This window comes from Mercenaria mercenaria, chromosome 11 (assembly GCF_021730395.1).
Source record: "Mercenaria mercenaria strain notata chromosome 11, MADL_Memer_1, whole genome shotgun sequence".
Lineage (NCBI taxonomy): Eukaryota > Metazoa > Mollusca > Bivalvia > Venerida > Veneridae > Mercenaria > Mercenaria mercenaria.
The window spans coordinates 47,846,750-47,871,888 of NC_069371.1; the positions used below are offsets into that span (position 1 = coordinate 47,846,750).

The 25,139-nt window shown below is 32.3% G+C and overlaps 1 protein-coding gene across 1 annotated transcript; it reads left to right on the forward strand.

Moving 5' to 3' along the window:
* The first annotated feature begins 334 nt into the window (after positions 1–334).
* Positions 335–25,139, forward strand: LOC123532386 (calcitonin gene-related peptide type 1 receptor-like). The gene is made up of 12 exons (XM_053517373.1): positions 335–632; positions 6,527–6,965; positions 7,380–7,471; positions 9,349–9,440; positions 10,317–10,470; positions 15,371–15,521; positions 16,550–16,610; positions 19,772–19,838; positions 20,829–20,911; positions 23,045–23,180; positions 23,811–23,852; positions 24,592–25,139. The coding sequence occupies exons 1-12, from the start codon at positions 585–587 to the stop codon at positions 24,778–24,780; spliced, it is 1,554 nt and encodes a 517-aa protein (XP_053373348.1). The 5' UTR covers positions 335–584; the 3' UTR covers positions 24,781–25,139.

Sequence of the window (25,139 nt, forward strand, 5' to 3'; positions counted from 1 at the left end):
TAATCTTGAATTATCTGCCCTTGAAAATTGGATATTTTAGTATTTTCTGATTTTCAAGGGCAGATTATTCAATATCAAGCACCGGTACCTATGACTTTTTAATACATATTTCCGTTTTAAACTTGATTCTCAGTCAGTACACAAAGTTTAAAGAAATTCTGTCGGTAGGAAGTGTTAATTAAGCTACACATCAGTGTCTCCAACATAAAATGTTCAGCTCCAAAATTACTGACATTTTATTAGAGCTGTAAAATGAGAATATGCAGGTTTGCATAAATAGGGAAGCACGCAACAGACCGCCATCGGTATTATCGGGAACTGAAGCAGTGGCGGCAGCTAGAGGAGGAAGAAAATTATTTCACTTGTTAAGAGGAAGTGAGATGGAATGTATTGTGTCCGTAAATTTTCTCGATACTGTTATACTATAAATAAATATTTATCACCGGATATTTCGTATCCCTTTTGGAATAATTTGCTTTACCATAAAAACAAAAGGAATTCGAGCATACTTTTCAGAGCTGCTTATTTGCATGGAATAGAACAAACCATTACAATACTGTGTTTTCATTGAGATATTTTTCACTATGAAACATCTGTATTGTCTTATTTTATGGATAAGCTTTGTTTCAAATGTAAGTATGTGGATAAGTCAAAATGAATAATAGTTTTGAATGTTATAAACTTACTTTGTGTATGCTGTAAAACAAACTGCTTTTAGTCGCATGAAGTTCAAAATTCGAACTGCAGAAACTGTGGTCTGGTCTCAAAATCTATGAACTAAGGATTTTTTTATAAACCCATTATGTACTATTTACCTAATGGAAATAAGCATTGTTCCGTAGGAGTTTATATACAGCTTGACCTGATTGCATTAGATAGAATGCAAATTCTAATCATTTCTATTGTTTGAGATGAACGTTGCACTATCACTTTGTTCAAGTTCAGTTAAAATGATATTATAATTCGGTTTTATAATTCAAATTAATTTATCACTTCCATTGTTTGAACTTATATAATAAACCTTTATTTTCATTAATAGGCTCACATATTTCTATATGTTTATATACAGTTTGACCTGATTGCATTAGATAGAATGCAAATTCTAATCATTTCAGTTGTTTGAGATGAACGTTGCACTATCACTTTGTTCAAGTTCAGTTAAAATGATATTATAATTCGGTTTTATAATTCAAGTTAATTTGACACTGCCATTGTTTGAACTTATATAATAAACCTTTATTTTCATTAATAGGCTCACATATTTCTAAAAGATTCAGTATCAGTATTGTATTACATGAATCCCGTGTTTTTATTATGAATTTAAAACACCCGAACTAACTAGTAACACTATCTTTTGATGAAAAACAACAACAATAACAACAAAACATAAATTTATTTAAATATATATAATAAATGTTATCCTGATAATAAAGATATTACTAGATCTATAAACATTTTAAAAGTTAATATAAATAGCTTTAAATGTTGAAACTCAAAACAATTTACACTTAACAAACACACTATAATATTACTGACTATTCCGTTTCTATGCAGCAAACGAATAAAAATGCTAGATAAAAATCAAAGGGTAAAATGATAATTAAATAATTTTAGATTTGGGGTTCTCTTTTTTCTTCACATTTAAATGATGAGTATGAAAAGTTAAGCTGGTAATATCTTTAGGTTAATGTCATATATAATACTTCTTTTATATGTTCTGGAAATCTGTCACAGACGTGTTGTGTCTTTAACTATGGACCCTTGTTGCATTTGCTCAATAAGTAAGCTTGGCTTCTTTGAGATCTAGGTGAGTTTGTTATACTGGTTTGAATTTACTATTGTTTGTGTTAGAGAAGATACTATTTTAAGCTGTGGCTGTGCCTTGCTCTTTACAGGCATGCTGCTCAAATGTACAAAAAAATTTTTACTTGTAAAACATACTTTCATAATTTGAGACATATTAAGAGATACGAAATCCAATATTGAGAGTGAAACAAATTTAGAAATGAAAAATACGCGGAAACTTAAATCTGAACAGGAAGTTGTTACATAAATCTTAATCATGATACAAATCAAAGGAATAAAGTCATTGAGTTAAAATGTTTAAAAGTAACTTGCCATTCCTGACATACTTTAACTCCTAAAATTTATGACAATAATGATTCTCATGCATGTGTTACAATTGTAGTATTATGGCAAATTGAATCAAGTGCCTAAAAAAAAAAAAAAAAAAAAAAAAAAAAAAAAATGAGCACGTTATTCTACAAATTTAATAGCGTGCATTTCACTCAGAAAATACAGAAATTAATCTATAAAACTCAATAAAAAATATTTCTTTGCAGTGTTTGATGTTTTAAATCTAAGCACCATAAATGCTGAAAACAATTCAGAATCTGCTTCAGGGTATGGTTACTTTCTTGAAAATAATCTGTCAATGAGTATAGTCACACAAATCATTTTGCCAGTTTTCAATTTACTTCACTCTGTTCAATCTTGTCGTCAAAATAAATTTTTACCGTTATTTTGATTATGTAATATGAATCTGTTGCAAATTATACAACTCAAAATATATGAAAGAAAAGAATTTAACAGAAAAGTTTCAACAAACATTCTAGCATAAAACAGCTGGTATTGTCACTTTACAGGAGAGGAAAGATGTGTTAACAGAGAGATTCTTGCGCTCACGTGCTGTAATAACACTTTTTTTATATATGCGCGGTCCGTGGCAAAGCGTAAACGCATTACGACCCTAAAATGGATAATTCAAAAGAAAAATGACGTCAACGTGAAAAAAGAACGTAGACTTTACCGCGCATTTCATGGAACTTTAATGACGTCGAGGGATACTACATTCATTTACTTGTTTTTTACACGTTTTATGCTATTATAGAGTTAGCGCATGTTCTTTTCGTGTTAAAACTTTTTCAGAATCCCTCGGGATTCTGCAGATGTTATAACACGAAAAAACATGCATTATCCCTATATTTATAAATATTTATGAAAGGTATCTGCCATTGAACTTATCGAAGTAAAATCTGGCCAAGTAGTCTCTTTCAAATTTCTTGTAACAAATAACAGCAAACCAAGCAGCACTAGACAAAGCGTTTGTCTGTGCATTTAGTACCAGATATATCCTCATGCAGGCGCACTTTGAAGTTTATACCGTACCTCTAACTGACTGGCATAAATATATGTATACCACAATGTTGTCTTAAAAATACACGAACATTCACAGACTGTAGTAAAACCTTGACTTTGGTATAAGAGTGAGGTTCCTAGAGAGCGCCTAAGTTTCAACATCAGGATCAAGTTGGAAAGATGACAGACGTCCTCTTTTGGCAGTTAAGGCTCTACATCATTCTGACGTGTAAATTTTAAAAGAGTATTGTTGAACACTCGAACAAGATGGAGAAATCAATAAAAAAAGATATAGTTGTATTCTTTAAATAGCGAACCAAGAGACAGACAGACAGACAGACAGAGAGGGACAGAGACAGGAAGAGAGATTTAATGTTTTTATTAATTCGAGGTACCTTCGAACTTCGAAATGAATATATTATGGTTACCACATGTTTTATTTACGTTAGAAAATACGCTATGAGATCTTAGAAGGAAGTTGGAAAACGACTGATATTGGTATATAGTGGTATTTCACGAGAAAACCAAGCTGTTTCCCATTTTCTTAATCTATAGTAAATTATATGTTTCCCTCTTACATGTTTTATTTTACCTTTTACATATTTCATTAGTTTCAATTTTACACAAACCAGTAAACCGCTCATGGCTCCAGAAAACTCGGTATTCGCGTCAAACAATCGTTTAATTTGACAGTTAAATATAACTTTTAACTATGATGCCAAACAATTTTGTTACTGGCTAAATTGTCGTTTCTTGCAACAACATTCTGTAACTCAATTTGTCATTATGGAACATTTTCTTTTTTCAGACTGACAGTTTTGTCAGTAACTGTAGGAGTAAACTTGGAATCTTCAAACAAGGCGACTTTTATTTTCATGTGTGTGCCTGGTGCTACTACATACAATATCTAACGAATATGATTTTGTTTCTAAGTCGTTATCAAATTGGATGTTGTATATATGATAAAAAGATTAATTTCAGTTTCTGTCTGAGCCCTTTGTCCTATAAGTACTCTATATGTTTCGTATTGTACGTTTTCTCGTAAATATCTGCACAAAAGTGGCTTTATTAATACAATGTATCTTTATAAAATGAAATTCTCACGTAACTTTACATCAATATCTCCAACTTAAAGTCTTCAGCTGCAAAACTAATGTCATTATTAGAGCAGTAAAAGAGAATATGCAGTTTTGTATAAATTTAAAGGAAAAGACAACAGACCGCCATCGGTATTATCTCGAACGAAACAGTAGCGGCGGCTAGAGCAGCAATAAAATTATTTCACTTGTTAAGAAGTGAGATGGAGTGTAATGTTTCCATAAATTTTCACGATATTGATACACTATAAATTAATGTTTACCACCAGAGTTTTCGTACTGATTTGTGAATAGTTTTGTTTACGATATAACACAAGGAATTCGAGCATCATTTTCAGAGTTGCTTACTCGCATGGAAAACTGAATTTTCATTGAGACAATTTTCGCTATGAAGCATCTTTATTATTGTATTTTATGGATACAATTCATTTCAAATGTAAGTATCTGGATAAGTGAGATAAATGATTCATGTATCTTGTTTAAGACTATCATTTACTTTTAGTTTTTAATATTATAAACTTACTTTGTGTATATTTTAAAATAAAACTGTTTTTAGTCGCATGAAATTCGAATTCGAACTTTAGAAACTCTTGTCTTGTCTCGACATTTTTAAAACTACGCTGTTTAATTTATGGAAATATGCATTGTTCCGTGTGTCTTTATATACATGATGGAGTTAGAAAAAAAAAACAGTAAAAGGTAAAAAAATCCTGATTAAAATTCATAGGGTAAAATGATAATCAAATAATTTTAAATTTATTCTAGGAGAAAATATATGGTTGTCTTTTTTTCACATTTAAATGATCATATTCTGAAAAGTAAAGCTGGTAATACCTTTAGGTAAAAGTCATACATAGTGATCCATAATATATATGATATTAATATAAATAACTTTAAAAACTTTTTTTTATTTTCTCGTCGTTTGGGATAATGGAGTCCATTCAACATATGTGTTATAGAGTTCCGCTTAAGCCGGCATAGGGTCGTGAGAGGTGGTGCACATTTCATTACCTCTCAAGAACATACTCAATCAAAACAAGTCTGCTATTATTCTTCTTTGTTTATTCCTTCCTTCCAAAGGATTTGTTTACAGAGTTTATTTTCAATAATCTTTATTGTAATATATATATATATTACATTAGCATACATATGTAAGTTTTTTTACACATAAACATCATTTTCATATAATGCTAGGCGTGTTGTGTCTTTGTAGCATTTGCAGACATTGCGCAACATGTGAGCTTGGCTTTTTTGAGTTCTAAGTGAGTTTGTTATACTGATTTGAATTTACTAATGTTTATGTAAGAGGAGATATTATTTTAAACTGTGTTTTTGGCTTTCTCAAGAATCTTTAAAGAAATGTTCCGTAAAATCTTGTCGTCAAAATAATTTTTACCGTTATTTTGATTATTTGTATGTTTTTGTTCCAAATTATACAACTCACGATATATAAAAGAAAAAAAAAATAGTAATGTTTCAACAGACATTTATAAATATTTATGAACAGTGTCCGCCATTGAACTCATCGGAAAATAAAATCTTACGACATAATCTCTTTCGCCCAATCAAATTTCTTAAAACAAATAACATCAAACCAAGCTGTGCGATTAGCACCGTTTACGTTCTGCTGCAGGTGCATTTCAAAGGTTTTGAAAATACCTCTATCTGACTGGCACAAATATCTATATACCACAATGTTTTCTTCAAATTACACGAAATTTACAGACTGTAGTAAACCTATATCTTTGGTATAAGAGTTACTTTCTTAGAAACCTTAGCTAGACTGCACTGTAGCTGTAGTAGATCAGAACCGAGTTTAGAAATATCATAGACGTCCTCTCTCTACATTATTCTGAATTTTTAGATTGAAAAGACTGTTGTTGAACTATCGGACAAGATGGAGAAATCAATATAAGTTAGATAAAGTAATATTCCTTTAATAGCGAACCTAGCGATAGACAGACAGACAGACAGGCAGACAGAAAGAAAGACAGGGATAGACAAGAAGAGAGATTCAATATATTTATGGATTCAAGATAATTTTGGACTTCAAATGAATAAGTTGTAGTATCCTTATGTTTTATTCATTTAGGAAAGTTCACTATAACATCTTAGAAGGAAGCAAAAAAACTTCTGAAAATTTGGAATTCGCATCAAACAAACGTCTGATTTGACAGTTGAATATAGCTTTTCACCATGGTGCCAAACATTTTCGTCACTGGCTAAATTGTCGTTTCTTGCAACAACATTCTATAACTCAATTTGACATTATGGAACTCTTTCTTTTTCAGACTGACTGTTTCGTCAGTAACTGTAGGAGTAAATTTGGAATCTTCAAACAAGGCGACTTTTATTTTCATGCGTGTGCCTGGTGCTACTACTTTCTATTTCCTAACGGAAATCTCAAACCTCACACAAATAATCGCGACTTGGTGAGTAAAGCAAACGGATCAAGCTATAATAATGGTGAAAACATTGTCCCTGATATTGACAACAGTACTGCAGTAGAAATAATCTGTTCAACACTTACAACAGATGAATGTAACAGGTGGATATCATGCTGTTCTGCTGGCCGGAAGTGTTGTAAACACCAGCTAAGTTCACGCGCTGATGACGTCAATGAAACATGTGCTTCAACATGGGATGGATACGCTTGCTGGGATTCAGGGACTCCAGGACGCACAAGTACTGTCCCGTGTCCGGATTTCCTACAATACTCAGTGCCTACAAGTAAGTTACAAAAATATCTTACATGCTGAAAAATACGACTTATGTAAAGGCTTCTGATTATTTTACTGTTTTCTCATAGAAATTTACAATTTAACAATATAACAAAGGTGTGTGTGTTGTGGGGTGTGTGTGTGGCGGGGGTGGGGGCGGGGGGTAGAGCAGATACTGACCGATTGCTTGTTCTGAATCCACGAGGATGTTAAACCTACTTCTATTAGGGACAAATATTCTTTTTGACGTACCGGATGGAAGACGTACCGGTAAGACTGAAACCTAATAGAAATAGCTCGAATCAAGATATCGAACGCGGTTTCTACAACCCCTTACTATGCTTGTTCTTGTTTGTAATAAAAATTAATACAAACAGTTTAAAGTTTCATGTGGATTTAATGTTGTTAAACAATGTTGTTGTAGGGTCTGCGTTGAAGTCATGTCAGCTTGACGGAACATGGTTGAAGAAAGGTCCACATGACTGGACAGATTACACACCTTGCCTAAATTATCAGGTACAAATAATTACGTATTATTGTATAGTATGAATGTCTAGGGGAAACTTAACTGGGTAATTGAATAGCAAAATCTCGGAACCAAGTAATATTGGATAACACAACTTCCACCAGTTATCGAGAACACATACAGCTTGTCGATTGCGTCAACTAGTGATGCCGAGGGATGCCTGAAAGTTAAACTTGGTAATTTCATAAGAACCATTGACATTCTGACTGAATTGATACGGGTAATATAATCTGATTACAACTTCATTAGTTTTGAATTTATCATTGAATAATATCATTGACGGAATTTTTCAAATGCAAATTTTAGTAATTTTTGCAGAGACGAAATGTAAACAGTTATAAAATTCCAATAGTCACGTTATGGATTTTTAAGACCTACCCGCTAACCTAGCTAGCATGAAATCAAAATTTCCATGCCAATGGCAGGTAAACATTTTTAAAAACCGTTTGAAGAAATATTTTATCAATATTTTAATGCGCCATAATTTTAGAAAGGTTAAATACGTTTTAATTATAACATTGACATTAATATTCAAAGTATCTTAAAATTCAAAACGGTCCTACCACTGTATTACCCCTGGATGCCTTTAGAACGATGTGCACCACTTAATGATATAGCTAGACCTTGCAAAATAAAGCCACAATTCACGAACAACCTAGTACGGAATTAGTGGATCAAGTTCAGTCGCTCAGCTATGTTGAGTTTTATTTATTTGATAATAATAGTTTTATTTTTATCTTCGAAACTGAAATATACATGTACAATGAAATATTTGTAATCATTAAATGATAAAGCCATTTATACACTATCTCTATTTACACATTTATCAAATAATTGGATCAATCAGACATTATATTTTCAAACAGTCATATAAAAATATGTATATGCATCAATTTCATCCTGTTAATATTTTAAAAAGAACAGTAAAAGATTCTGTCAGATATGTCTTGTACCTTTCTTTAGAACATTTAAGATATTTTACATTGCTCATACTATAATATTAAAAGATGTCTTTTAAATAGTGTATGAATAAATAGTGTATGAGAGGTACCGGTATTGTACACTATGTAATTTCTGTATACCTTATTGTTTAAAATAATCCGGCATGTGACCTCGTGTCATTATTTTTTATTAAAAGAATCTAGTACTGTCGTGTGGTGTGTGCGTCGATCATGATGTGATAACTGGTTGTGTTTTTTAAAGCTTAGCTGATGGAGATTTTTTTGAGGTGTCTGTATAATGATTTTTGTAATTCTTGCTTTGTACTATGTGTTACCTTCACCTCATATACAACATTCATAGTCTATGGTCTTTAGACACATGTATCAACTCTGCAATATCTGTGTCATCAGTGAAAACCGTGTTCCATTATGAAAGAAGTTATGTAAATGATGTTGAGTAATCTAAAATATCTCAGCCTTCATTAAATTGATGTGCCTGAACCTGTGGAAACAGCACTGTTATTCTATTGGCAATGTCGCATAGGTTAGCAGAGTTTTCTCTATGACAAAACTATTGGCAAGTCATCATAGATGTCTTCATAATTTGCATTTTACACCAAACGTCTCTGTATATGTTCATATATAAAATATTTACATTATTTAATAAAATAATGATATTTTTGTTTACTCTATTTTATGAATTTCTTTAAGTTCATAACCTTCAAACCGTAATGCATATACCCTTAGATCAATGTCTGATTTTAACTATTTTTAAAGGTTAACTTCGAATATGTAATATTAATCGATCACCAAAAGGTCAATTTCAAATATGAGATGTAAATCCATCACCAGTGACGGTTATACTATCACGAATTACACTATAAATGTTGCACATTTACCACTAGTATTAGTTGTTTTTCTTTCAGGAGCTGAAGATTTCCATATATATCAGTCTAGGCTGTCAGATAGCCAGTCTCCTGTGCCTCGTTCCCTCAGTTATCATCTTCGTTCGTTACAAGTAGGTATCAATCCCTTCCATTTTAGACATACAGAATGTAATATTAGAAGGATTTGTTGGTAAATTCAAAGAGCAATAAAAATAAATAGATACGGAAGTTAAAAGGCATATAGAATCACGCCAATATCACGTGGGAACTGAACGAGATTTCGTTTTACCGGTGTATGAAACAGAAAGAAGAAGGATGAAAATTGGTGTCGTGAAAAACTTTCTATCAGATCGTTTGTTTATAATGTTAATGTTGTTTTTTAATGTTGTTTTTTCTACACAGGGTAGAATGAATTTATGATTGGAGGTGTGAGAATTTAAAAATTGGACCCGATTCGTTTTTTTTTTACGTGCCGGCCGTATCGCGAGTGTAATACATTGATAAGCGTCTGTAGATAACGCCAGTAAACGCGGGAATACGAGTCTACGCGAGATTATCTCCTGTTGCGATTCTGTGTATACTTCTTTGGTAAATTGTCAAACATATATAGATATATATTTAGATTTGATTAAAAACTTCGGTAGAAAAAAAAGATGCAACAATGCACGACCACTGTGCATTAAAACATTATCTGGCTTAACCTTTGTTGACACGAAATGTTTACTGGAGAAAGTCTGCAGGATTCTTATTAATGTAGTCCTTGCTTTGTTTTTCCTCGCGTGCTAACCTGCGCCTATGTTTAGTTATATATAAATGCCTACATGAAATACCTACTTTGCACCTATTGAAGATCTGGCATTCATATACATTAAACGTTGATAAGTGTTAAGTATATTACGAGAATATCAAATAAAGAGATGACTCCTGATATACTTTGTATCTTTTGCAGATCTATTTGTAGTGTTTATATGAAAAACTGTTATACTTTGAACCTGAACCTATTGCAGGTCTCTCATTCACCAACATCGGATCCGTCTACATGTTAACTTCTTTATTAGTTTGATTCTTAGTGGCGTATTTACTATACTATGGAATACCGTTGTCACCTATGACAGAATCACAAACAGTAAAGTTTCGGAAACGATGCTGTATAAAAATTCAGTAAGTGGACTTTTAATCATTTTTGTATTTCGTATTTATTAATAACCACAATAAGTATTAATTATATTGCTTACTATATGAAATTGAATACTTACTCTATATTTATTATAACTATTTTTGTAAATCTTTCAATTGGATTCAACAATCATATTAAGATAATTAATTTCATTAAAAGAAAGGGATAGTCGATTGTAACAGCTAGTTTATAATAATAACACCATTGTATGTAAAAAGTAAAAACAAAGTTATTTTAATACCTCGTATGACCATTTCTGCAACAATACAAGCGAGCAAGAAGCTTATCTATTTGCATTAACGAAACATAGTATGTGTGTATTAACCAATACAGTTTAGTGTGCTTTCGTGGTAAACAATTAAACAGATCACTTGACTGCTAAATGTCCAGACCATTGTGCACATTTTGGACTTGGAGGGATAAACATTTTAGGACCATAGTCCGGTTGAAATAAATCTTATTTGGAAAAAATTCGACAGATTTATTGTCTGAATGAAGGCAATGTTTTTATGCTACTTTTGCAGATGGGATTTAATGAGCCTAGGAAATATTAAAGATTATTATCAGTTGGTTTTCTGTTTCCTGGATGGGCTTATTAAACCAACTACTGTTATTGCTGCAAGTTTTCGAAGTATCAGAAATTGATAAGTTTGGTGTTTTACTTATGTTGAATCTACTGTATCAATAACTTTTGCATTGACATGACATTCAGAACTCATCATTTACACATGCTTCATTCAGACAATAAATCTGTCGAAATTTTTCCAAATAAGATTTATTTCAACCGGACTATGGTCCTAAAATGTTTATCCCTCCAAGTCCAAAATGTGCACAATGGTAAGTAAAATGAGATATAGGAAATGTAAGGTCATTAGTTCACAAAAATATCTAAATACACAAAGGCCAGTAATGTAATGTAATTGTAGTGTTCATCGTACGTCTAAACCTGAAAATGATCTACTACTATTTATATTCTATGGGATTAATGTAAGGCCAATTAGAAATTTTATTTAGTGGGTTCAGTCCGTACGCTTTACACTTTAAAGATACTACCGACCACCATTTATATTCTCTGGGATTGATGGTGTATGAAAGCGTTCTTATTATATGTATGTTATTATCTGCGTCTTATCTAACCTTCATCGTATTTAATCTACTCCAAACTTTTCTCATTTTCTCCAGTCCCATAAGTACTTTATGAAATATTCAAAATAAGGCGTTTATGGACTTTTGCAGACAAAATTATAGAGAAGATAACTAAATCTTTTTTCATTATAACGTCGATACAAAGTACGACCAGACAGGTTGGCAGAGGGTATAATCTTAGGAAGAGGCATAATGTATTTCATTGCTATTTTCCTATTAACATTTATATGAATCTGATTAACCCAGGAATCTGATTAATCCAGCATAGATAAGCGTACGAAAAAATGCTGCGAAAATGCTACGAATTTGAAATACCAGATTTTCATGAAATTGACAGAAGCATGTGTTTCATGTCTTAAATGACTAGTATCTTTAATTCGGATGAGAAGCAAATAGCGTATACGACAATACAATAATTTGGGTGTAAATGTTGTACATTTCTTCATTTCAGTTACCTAAATTTACAACAATATAAAACAACCGACGTTCAAACGTCTTTATTATTGCCATTTACTTTATACCAAATAATCAATTCAAGATTACCTCCGATTTCGCTACTGCAATTGAGAACATCTGGTTTTCAATAAAACTGTAAATATCGAAGCTTATAATTGATATACATGTACCAGACTGTCCTCAGCAAAACATTATATATCATTGATTTTAAAAATCGGGAATATTTAAACGAAACAGGTCATGGTTTTACATTGACATCAATGGTTCTTTTTGTTACTCAGTTTGTCATTGAACGTAGTCTACAGAGCTGGACCAGGCTTAATTTAGTGTTTTCGGCTTTTAATACCGTTTTTAAGAAGCAAATAAAAACAAGGATACATATCAAACAGTGAATGCCACGTTCCAAAAACGCAGCCTCCCCAAAAATAGAACTCACAGCAAGCAGATGTGCACACTACCAACACACACACTCACACACAGAGGCAAACACGTGGACAAAACGAACAAATAAAGGTACACAGTGGGGCACCAACATCGAACAGTCACCTTAACTAATCTGAGAGGCTGACATTTTAAAAGGACGCTTCCACTGGAAATACTTTGTCATTTTGGTGTATAGGGAAAAGAACGAGCGAACCTTGATTTTGAATTATGATATTTAAGTTAAGACGTGGCAGATTTATTAATCAGTTCTTAAAACATTGATATGTAGTTCCGTTTTCAATTGATAATATGTAACTGTTATCGACATTAGAATCCCAACGCCGCGCCAATACATGTTTTGTCTTAATAATTATTTCGAATATCAAAGTTTTTCAGTCTTGTAAAAGATGCTGATTGATACAATAATATAGTTACAACATATAATTATTATGAATTAATAAATCAACCAAACCCATTTTTTCTCCGTGTTTTTCTCTAGTAAATATTCCAGATATGTATCACAAATTAGTCTCATCTGTCATCATTAACTATTGAAATACCTTCTTTGTTTGACTTGTTCTGAGTAATATCGATCAGACATAGCCTGTTAAGTATAATGAAGCTTTTTTAAAGCTAAGTCGGATGAAATAATAGGAATAACATCCATTTTTGTTTGCATTTGTTTTTAATTAAAAGGACTCAGTAAGTGCTAGACAACATTTATTCATACAGCTTAAGTAAACTTTATAGAGATGTATATTAATTATTCATAATATATTGAATAGAATTATGTGTACAAGGGTTTTTAACCTTTAGCCTGCGCGGCAAGTGATTCTGCCTTTGCGACCAGTGCAAACCAAGATCAGCCTGCGCATCTGTAAGGGTAAGGGTTAAAAGAGAGTATGCTTCGACTATTTTAGAAACACTGAATGTTTTGTGTTCATCCTTTGAATAATCGAATGCTACGCTTTTACTATTTGGCTGTTTCTGACGAGACACGTGGAAAATCCTTGATGAGCAGTTTTCAAAGACCGGTGTGACTGAACGGCTTTGATTTTTGTCTTCAGACCTGATTCAGTCGGGGCTCTTATTTGTCTACCCTCTGAAATGTCATGTCTTCAATTTTCGTTTAATGTACATTCACCTGTCTGTAAATTACATATTATGACTTTTGTGATAGTAAAAACTTATCCTTTATATCTGAGTTTAAAGTTTGCGACAAATAGTATTGTTTCGTTTAAGCTAGATTAATATAAAGGGTAATGCTGTAAATGATGCTGTATGTTCAAAAGTTTATACGATTATTATAAATACCAATGAGGTCATGAGGTCAAAACCCTGCAACAGTCGTATATGAGTATATTTTGCTTTCCGGTGTCGGGCCGATCCGACGTGTTATCAATTGATCTAAAGAATACTTTAAACTTCAACCAGTTAAGAATGCAACCAGTTTGAAATATTTTCAACAAAAACACATGTGTGTCTGACAAAAGAAGCTTTACTCAAAAGCTTGGGTATACGTATCACTTCAGTAGAAAAAAACGTGCATTTTATATTTACGTACGTATAGTTTACATTTGTTCGTGCCAGATGTATTGTTAAAGTGCCTTTGGAATACGGAGAAACTCGACTGATATGATGTTCATTTTCACAGCTGCTTACAGTAACAGCGAAATCTATACGATCTACGTACTGTCACATCATTCTTGAGGATATTGTCTTAATGTTTCAGGCTATGTAAGAGATGTGATAAAATGTTGACAGTGATAGATCTATTATCAAAGCAAACTGAAAGACTGCCATATACAATTGATTTCCCTGAAGGTCATGCTGAACTTAATGATGTCTTTTAAAAGGAACATGAACGCCGTAATAATAAACAATTTAAAACGGATAACAACTCTTATGATATATCAGAAGAAAACAAAATACCGATTTTTTTCTGTATCCTAGAAATTACAACTAACATCAATAATGATGCAGCTTATTTGAAGGCTACACGAGTGTTTTTATTAAATTAAACTTACTGCCCACTGTTTTTACACTTTATTTAGAGAAACCCAGAAAAGTACCGTTTTTAAATTTGAAAAAAAAACTGAGATAAATCCTAATATGTACCCCATTAATGTAAGTTTGGGTGTAGTTTTATCTCAGAGACTTACAGTTGTTGAAGTCGTATGAAACAAAAAGTCAAGTTGATTCGTGTAGTGGTGCTCTTATTGTAGAAGTACAATGTAGTTTGACAAATAAAATGGACGTGGTTGTAAGATCTTTGGTGATGAATGAATAGAAATAATAGGATTTTATATTGCATCATTATAAACATATCTTATCGATTTAGAACCATGTTGAAATGTATGTTTTAAGGTGACGAGAAACATATAACGTACTAAAACTGTTAAGTGTTATTATCTACGGATAAAACAGGGTTGTTATTAATTGTAGAAGTCATAGGTTGTTAACGGCGAGTACAAACTATTCACGGATTTTGAAATATATTACGGGTAGATGTACTATGTGCTTAACCGTTTGATAAATATATCTAATAAATCAGTCCCAAACTTTGGTCTGTTGTAAGGCAAATAAGAATTTGAGAAGCGTTTTGCAAATAAAAACTTACGTTTAATATGTTTTAACATAAAGATTCAATAGTGAATGTACGTATGGAACATATGATAAAAGTTTTACATGTTTGGAATCGCTAATTTAGGCTGACTGCAAATTCCTCCCGTATCTGAAGCTGTATTGCACAAGCGCTTAAATATCTAACGGTTCTATATATTGTTGGGTTAGGTTGCCATCTATCTGAAGTTGTATTTTACAACCACTATGTAATACCTTTATGTATCCTTGTTTTAGGCGGAATGCAAAGTACTATCGTATCTGAAGCTGTATTTTACCAGCACTAACTATATGTGGATGTTCTGTGAGGGACTGTATCTACACAGACTTACTGTTAATGCATTTTCTCCACCTAAACGACTTCTTCCATTTTATGTCTTAGGATGGGGTAAGTAATATAATCCTGAATATATCATTTTATTACTTGTTTTTAAAACGATTATTGAAATGAATAAAGCAAAGTGAGTCTGCCATTTTCACAGTGAAAAATATCACATAGTATTTGTTCGAAAGTTATACTTTTGGAAATTTTCAGGGTAGAAAAACAGACATAACAAGTGAATGAAATATTGCCATGCAATACAAAGTCCCCTACTGGAAGGCACCTAATTTTCTCTACTGCAGTAAAACATAAAGAACTGATATCTGTCAATGATGTATAAACAAAATTGCACTATATATAATATATACAATATGTTATAACAAAACATTTGGATTAAAAATTGCATATATAAAAACCTACAGTTATTATCATATTTTTTTTTGCCGATTATAAAAAGTTATGATATAAGTTCTTTATATTAACAACAGAGGGAAATTAATCCTAAAAAAAAAAAAAAAAAAAAAAAAATATATATATATATATAATCGACAAGGAACTCTTTACCAGGTAGAGATAGGTCAAAAAACACCTAAAAATTGGATGTAACATGCATATTGTACCACAGAAAACTGGTCTCGATTTTTTCCTACGGCCAGTAATAAAAAAGTTACAGTATAATCTATTTATAGTAACAACAAAGGGACGTAATTTTAAAAACAAGGGTGATTTTCAACCAGTAGTGGACTAATAAAGAGAAACGTAATAGTAGATCTTAGTTTAGTTTATCAAAATGCTATACTTCTGCATATTGCTGATTTCAGCATGTTTTAAAGATCGGAGGGAAACGAACACATTGGGTGTCTATGATATATCCTTTATTCTTCAGCTGGGGACTGATACGAAGACATTAAGGCCGTAACCTATTTCATATGAACAGTGAATGAATTATTACGTGTTTATTGACTTTTCGTGTTGTGTGACTTGCTATCGATTTTGCTGTTTCTAGATTCTAAACTGAATGTATATAAGTTTGTTGAATTTGATAAGTATTTGAAATTAGTCAGAGAAATCGTCTTTATTTATTAATATTTCAGGGAGCCCATTCATTTTCACAACAGCTTATATGGTCGTCAGAATCACTCAAGCTGACGAAAGGTAAAATAGCACTCCTGACTAAGATGTAATAAGCAATATTAATATGAATTCAAATACAAATAAAGCATGTGTTATTTCTCAGGCGGAGACAATCCATTTAAATATATTCTTTCAGAACTGAATTTAAGCAAATGCTAAATACATGAAATAAATATCAAGCATTGAAATATAGCAAAGCTGTTAAACTCACGCTAATGTGAATGACTTTTATAATTCTAATTTGCGACAAACATGCTTTTTGTAACATTATTTAAATAAAATACAATTAAAAAGAATAAAAAGAAAATGATATTTTGCCATCAAACAGTACCCTTTATTGTCTATCAACGAAATCTAATAAAATGATACAGTTTTGTAATAGAATTTGCTCATATTTTTATCTCTAATATTTGGTCCATAAATCAATGCAGTTTGTATTGCGTTTGTCGGCATATCTTCCGCTGCTTGATAGACAGCTATTAAATCCGTTTCTGCTTTCCTTTTGTTTTTCCTGTGACGACTTCGAAAGTTTGTATTAACGTAATATGAGGTATTCACTCTCTGCAAGAACAGATTTTGTTATTGAAAACCAGGTATAATGATGGGAGTGATAAACTGGTTTGAAGATAAATATTTACATATACTCTATTTTGGAACGAACTAGCAGACTGACATCACAGAGTTTCATAATATTGCTTAACTTGTTCTTGTCTGATCGAACAATGATTTTTTTTTGTTTTGAATGCATATTTGTGGGTGTGCATATTTCTAAATTAACGCGACACTTATATGTTCTGACAATTAGTGCAATAAAGATAGTTCTACACGTTCGGGTAAAATGATCTACAATGTTAAATTCTCTTTACCCCTCATAATTGCAAGGATCCAAGAAATACTCAAATAATCAGCGAAAAAAGGCACAAAGGATCAATCGCTTGATTTGGACCTCTAGCAGGTTTCAAAATTGGAGTTTATATGAATAAAACACTCGCCTATCAAATATACAATGCAGATATTTTAATGAACTTTCACAAAGTATATATAATTATCTGCTTTGTATCATCTGTTCAAATAAAAGACAAAGGCCCTAGTGTTTAATTTTATGGTGTTTACCCCGGGTTAAAGAGAGCTTAAACTTATAATTGATGTTCTAGCATTACTAAATTTTGAAATTAATATGCAAACTTTTAAAAAAATATATTCTAATCTTAAACCCATATCATGCTGGACACGATTGATTCTGCCTTTGCGACCAGCGTAGATCATGACCAGCCTGCATATTAGTGATGGGCAAATCGGTTAGATCTGACAACCGATTAATCGGCATAATCGGACAAGCTAACCGATTCGATTAATCGGATATAATCGGATAATCCGTTACTCTAGTTGCATATCTATAAGTTCACCTCACAGTGTATGTTTTATGTCTTTACTTAAGAAATGAACCACACAGACATCAAATATCTTAGTTCTATAGTATCCCTACTCGAGATAGGTAACATCATAAATATTTGTGAAGATAGTAAACTTCAAATCAGGTGCGTGTCTTAATTTCACCAGGGACTTGTCCAGTGATATTCTGTTATTAAATAAAAATATTTTGAGCAAAAAAGGTACATGTGTTCACAATTTATTGATTCTTTGTTAACGACTGGAAAGGTTTCAATCCCACAAAATTAAAATTTGAAAATACATTTGCTAATATGCTTGTGTAAGTCTGACGGCACGCTATGCATATTGCCATACTAATGTAAAGAGTTTAGGTTGATGGTTTTCCCGAGAAAAGCCATAAACCTTCCAAAATCTGGGTGATCACAAATGCCTCAGTTTCTTTCGAGACTTTGGAGGAAGCCATTCTTACATAGAGTAGGTTCCCTTTGCGTAATTGCCCCAAAGTAAATACCAGAAAGAAAAAGGTAAAAAACAACTAAATTTTCCGTTTTATGGTGCCAAGTAATTAATCGGCCAGGGAAAAGTGAAGTCGGCGATCGCGCTCATGAATGCAACGCCGACGATTATTCGATTGTCGCCTATTGTCGGCCCATCACTACTGCATATCCGGGTAATCTGATCAAGATCTGCACTAACCTGCACTGTTCGCCATTCAGTCAATATCATTTGTTAAGCACCCCTTTTAACAGTTAATTGTTCTGTCCAAATTTATAGATGGACAAGTTCATTATAGAACTTTAGCAGGGCAAGGGTTAAAAGATCGTAACTAGGATTTATTTCATAAGGCAACAAGAGTTGCCGTTAAATATCATTCGTAGCATGTTTGACGGTTCCATATACTGAACCAAGGGTTTATTCAAGGTCATCAAAAGTCATGACTTGCAGTGTAACAAACGTACAGAATTACCTGGCTGTTAAATTATATTTAGCATTCTTACACTTTAAAGATTGTCTTTTATATAAACAAGAAAAGGATTTTACCGTGTATTGTCTTGTCGATTAAAACGCGTTTCGCAAAATATACTACTTTTGGCTATTCCGGTTTACTGCGTCCATTTAGGCCTAAAAGGATTCCAGATTAGTATCTATTCCTGGTTAATTCGAACGTGTTAGAATGGAAATAGGTTTAAGGTTTGCGTGCGTTGTTGGCAAATAAAATACGTTTTATTTTCGTTTAGATGCGCATCTGAACTCAACCCAAAACCGTGTTTTATTTGCCAACAAAGCACGCAAAACTGAAATCTATTTCCCAAGTAAAATTGACGGGCGTGCAGTACGAAAGATGTATCATGGTAATGAAATGAATATAATTTTTTTTTTAAACATGGCTGCATCAACTTAAAAACAAACACAAACAAAGCCAGAAGTAAGAAGATGATTAGCGTCGAAATAGCCATTATATGCACGTGATAATCTGAAGAGCCTTAAGCTGGACTTCGTAAACGTCAGGCGAAATACGTTGTTTACACCTGAAATTGGGCGTTGTATGCTATAAATGTTATAAACAAAGTGATTTCTTATATGTCGTAGTTATTTGCAACGAGGTCGCTGTTCTTGACACAGTATAAGTATTTTGGCTTATATTAAATTTGGAATAATTTGAAGTTTTTATTTGATATGACAACGTGTTTTTTTATCAGATTCTGTAAGAATCAGGAAAGTCTGACCATTTAAGAATTTTAGTCAAAACCATTACTGCAATTGTAATAGTTGTATATTTGTTTTTACAGTTGTTGGGCAAAAAGTATCGGCGAGAAGCAATGGATAATTTACACTCCTAATCTCTTCTGTCTTGCAGTAAGTGGCGTTGTTGTTATCTTTGTGTTGTATAGGGGAGGGGTAGGGAAAGGTCCAACAGAAAAAAAACAACATGTAACTAACATGCGTTCTATTAAAATAAATAAAAATATAAATTTCCTGACAGTTGTAATCATATGAAAGGATAATGTTGTACAATGCAAGCGCAGTATTAGAGGCACACTAAACCACTACTGGACAATACCACTCCAATTGATTTTTTAATTGAGCGGACAAACTCAGTCACACTGTTTGACAGGTAGGTAAACCCTCCCATTGTATTGTTCAAGTGGAGAACATCCCTCCTGCTACAATTTCATAGCAGTCCCTGTTTTGATTCTTAGCAGGTTAGTTCAAATCCTCTCCGACTGGGCTGCAACATTGCTATTCTAAATGGCAGGATTTTTATCCTGTGAGGGATTTTATCCGCCCTAATTGTGTTTTCCTCTTTGAAACGATAAAAGTAGGGTTTTTGTGTTACCTGTAAAACTAGAGGGAAAGTTTTCTCCGCTTTATCAAAGTCACTGCTAGGTTTTTTTATGTCCTGGAGGGATTGCCTGTATCCGGTTCCCAAAGTATTTTGTTTACACGGCGAATCCACGTTCCATTGTATTAAACAACATGCATAGTTAGTATTGTTTTGAAGATTTGGTTCTCGAAAGGATAACTTATGTTTTGAAGTAACATTTTGAAAGTTTGATTACTTTTCTTATGATATAGACTAGATCCTATTAGGAGGATATGATATAAGGAATTAAATATATATTATTTTTAAATGTAGTGTATTGTCAAACTATAACTATGTCAGATACTATAATGACATTCTTATCATCAGTGTTCTGACAAAGAATTTTTTTTTGACAATATAATCAGTTTAGAAGCAAGTGTGTTTAGTTTTTACTTGATGACGTTATATGTTGCAATGTTCAAGTATTACATTATACCAAAGACAAAAACTGATGTATATACATTTATTTGTAATTATTTCAGGCCAATATATATTTCCTGTGCAGTATACTTCGCATTCTTCTAACTCAACTGCAAGTACATCCTAACGAACCGAGTAATTTCAGGTAAGTTCAATATCTAAGTACCTTTTTACTTTAATATAGGCTGTTTCAGTAATTACATTGCATGTATATATTGCTCTAATAACCCTGTTTGCATGAAGTGTCAAATGAAAAAAAAGAAAAAATGAACCATGGCATGTCAAAGCCGAATAGGGGGAAAGCGGTAGTGTACCTTGGCGTAATATACATTTTTCGTAATATTTTTTATGCGAGTGAACTGAAAATTATCTGCAAAGCAAACGTCTGCTTTAGAAAAATATCGATACGTTTAGAAAAATCATAAAAATAAAAAGCATACATCATGAAAATTACCTATATAGTTCCTCACAGAAATGAGTAATAATAACCTATGGTCAGTCAGTTTATAAGTCCATAATCCCAATTAATGTCCATATGTAACATACCTGTTACAGTGCGCAAGCATCAATGATTAATTGGTTTTTTCCCCATTTTTCATATTCCCCTGTTCGCCTATGTTCTCGTTTATTATAGAAGATATTGGCAGAGGTTATCAAAGGAAAACCATTGTTTTGATTACTTAGTCATTCATTCATTCATTCATTCATCTATTTATCAACTGTAATTTAAGAGCAAAATAAATTGGGCTGATTGCAAAAGTTTAGTTATATATTCGTACCTATGGTCAGTCAGTTTGTAAGTCCATAATCCCAATGTCCATATGTAACATACCTGTTGCTTTAATTTATATAAATTCCAGTTTCAGAGCAGTACAGTGCGCAAGCATCGATAATTAATTGGTTTTTCCCCATTTTTCATATTCCCATGTTCGCCTATGTTCTCGTTTATTATAGAAGATATTGGCAGAGGTTATCAAAGGAAAACCATTGTTTTGATTACTTAGTCATTCATTCATTCATCTATTTATCAACTGTAATTTAAGAGCAGCTAAAATTGGGCTTATTGCCAAAGATCAGTTACATATTCGTATACGATCTGATACCATTAGGGGTTATATGTGTTGGTCGGCTGTATTTCAAAATAAGATTTTGACAGAAGATATATTATAGTATATTTGAGCTTCACTGTTTTATTTTTATTTTTAATGAGTTCAACGTCGCACAGACAGAAGTATAGGTCATATGGCGACTTTCCAGCTTTTCATAGTGGAAGCAGATTCCAGGTGCCTCTCTGGGCATTATTTCACCATGGTTGGGTACCTGGGTAGACCAGCCTTCTGTAAGCCAGTTAGATGGCCTCGTAATATGTTTCGTCCCAAGTGAGACTTGAAACTTTCTAATGTTCATGAGATTTTGCAGAGCAGTTTTTAAGAAATTTGCAAATTATTCAAGGTAACTTCGTTAAATGTAACTAGGTTAAAGGCTAATTTCGGACAAATGTGCCATTGTGATAAAATAAATCTGTACACCAAAAAATTTGTATGATCCTGGGCAGATCAAAGATTGTGGTTCTGGGTGCGTGAAAGTGTATCTCAATCGGTATTATCTAACATACGTTTAAGTTAAGTTATTTGACTCAATGTTATTTTTTAGATTTTATGAATTTTTCATGCGCTCCCCTTCTATCTGCCCTTGATAATAATGATAAAAGTATTTCCAATCTGCATAATGGTCCTGCTTCTAGTAGTACTACTACCCAAAGGAAATGTAGATTATTTTCATGTGATGAAGCCCTCCAACTTTCATACGGAAGGCTGAAGGTTCTATCAAGGTGCCCGCCCGTCCCCGAAATAATGTTCTAAATAGATATAAGATATTTTACTGAACGCACGTCAGATATTAGAGTCCCATTTTTATGCGGAAACATTTGAATTTCTTCGACTTTAATGCAGTGTGCATTTACATAGTTATGTAGATTTGATATGTTTTAGCATAAAGGCAGTAGTTGTTTGATTCAAATAAGGATTGGTTGTTAATTTGTGTGCGTTGAGATGTGTATAAACTTGTAGCAAATGCATGAATCTCGCTGGCGATTTTTGAATGTTTTGTCAAATGTGTGTTGTTTTTTTTTAAATTACGTCAAACTACGTTTGCAATCACTGCACCAGTCTTGTTTTTACGCAAATAAACGTTATTTTCTTTCTATATAAAGGGAATATAAATAGTTAGATCTAAACTAAGACAAATATTTGACTTTATGAACATACCTATTTTTTAGAAAAGCTTTGAAGGCAACATTCATACTGATACCATTGTTTGGAGTGCAGATTTTTGTCTTAATCTATAGACTACCTGCAGATTCAGCCGGGTTTTATAACTACGAGAGGTTCTCAGAGTTTGTTACAAACTCACAGGTATGATCTGTTATATCAAATTTTATTGCAATAGTATCCTGATCTCATGCGTGCACCATAGTATTAGCTAGATTTGGTTTTAGCTTCTACTAGATCAATATATTAAGTTAGAAATGGAATCAACAGAACATGGTGTTGGAAACAGAGATGTAACCTCATTTTTATGGGTTGCAAGTATCAAAATGCTTAAACGGGCCTTAATATAAAAAGTGCTTGACAATATGCAAATATCGATTAGACGTATCTTTATTTAGTTTATAACCAAAAGAAACAGACTCACATTGTTATTCATATATTTAAAGTGTTCCACGATGTATTAACTTTTGTTGGATACATCTTTATTTAGTTTTCACAACAAAACAAAACATGACGATACCTTACTCATATTGTTATTCATATATTTAAAGTGTTCGACGATGTATTAACTTTTGTTGGATACATCTTTATTTAGTTGTTCAAAATAAACATAACATGACGATACCAGACTAACATTGTAATTTATATGTTTAAAGTGTTTGACGATATATTAATTTCGGTTGGATATATTTTTATTTAGTTGTTCATAACTAAACGAGACATGAATACTCCAGACTCACCTCTTATTCATATTCATTATTATTATGTTTTCAGGGAATGTTCGTGGCTGTTATCTTTTGCCTTTGTAATGGTGAGGTAAATGTTAACGTTTTCATTTAAATTTGAAGAAATCTGTTATTTAAAGGGCAAAGAAAGCTGGACAATAAGTTAAATTTATATGAAAGCTATCCTCAAGCCTTTCATAACACTGAAAGAATTTTTAAAATCGGACCACTATTGAAAAAGATATGGCAGTTTGAAATTTAAGAAAATGGCTGATCATGGAGGCAGACATTTTAGTCTGTTTATGACGTCATTTACACACTGCTGAATTATTTATTTAGCAAATAACCTTTTAAATAGATTAATTTCTTATCTTTTTTTAGTGCAAGATGTAAAACATGGTAATTTCTTTCAGTATAGCTGAAAAATATAGATAAATTATTTCACAAAAATAAGTAAATACAGTTCAAATATACATCTAGAAATTTAACAAAGCCGCCATTTTGTTTTTGTTGCCATGGAAACAAAATGGCCGCCATTTTGATCAAATATTTAAATGCTCATAACTTTCTCATTTTTAATCAGATTTTGAAAATTCTTTTACTTCTTTGAATGATTTAAGAAATCCTAGCAGATGGAGTTAACACAAGAACAGCGTTGCCTTTCCCTTTAAGGTTCGGTGCCTCAGTTATTATATATTTGTAAATTTTGTTACTTTTTAACTGAATTAAAGAGACTTTTTGAAACTGTATACATTGATAGTTACCATTTTGCATGCTTATATGTAACTTTAAACTTGTGTATATATAACCGTTTTTAATTTTTTGTTTAGGTAATAAGCATTTTAAGATATACACATAGAAGACGTCGAGAAACAAGAGACCTACTGGGATCAAAGAAACCTAACTCTGCAACCAGCCTTAATATGAACACAATTACTTCTAGATATAATACGTTAGATAGGACTTCTCCGAATAAATATATCACTTTGAATGGAACCAACGAAGCTACTGCAGTATAAACATATTTCACAATAAAACTCCAAACGATATGCAACAATACTTACATACATTTTGTCACGTACTGGTTGGCGACCCAGATTCGGACAATTTTACATCCTTTTCATCTGTCATTGTTTCATTTTTAATGATCTATGAAATGTTACCTGAATAAAGTTCGGTTCCTCTGTGTCACTAAACGCGATTTTGTTTGTATCTAAAAATAAACTGAACACGTCAATGAGGCCCGAAAGAGGGTACGTAAATGTAACGTTTTTAGCGTGTTGCAGGACCCAAAAATCGGACAGGAAAAAGGCGCTAATTGTCGTCACTTCTGTTGCGCAGATTCACTTTTAGGTCGGCGTTAATGACAAAAAGACAT

Excerpts from the sequence above, each read along its gene's own strand:
- LOC123532386 (XM_053517373.1), top strand. The coding sequence starts at position 585 with ATGAAACATCTGTATTGTCTTATTTTATGGATAAGCTTTGTTTCAAAT. Across the intron at positions 19,839-20,828 it reads CTAATCTCTTCTGTCTTGCA|GCCAATATATATTTCCTGTG; the intron begins GTAAGTGGCGTT and ends TAATTATTTCAG. Across the intron at positions 20,912-23,044 it reads AACGAACCGAGTAATTTCAG|AAAAGCTTTGAAGGCAACAT; the intron begins GTAAGTTCAATA and ends CCTATTTTTTAG.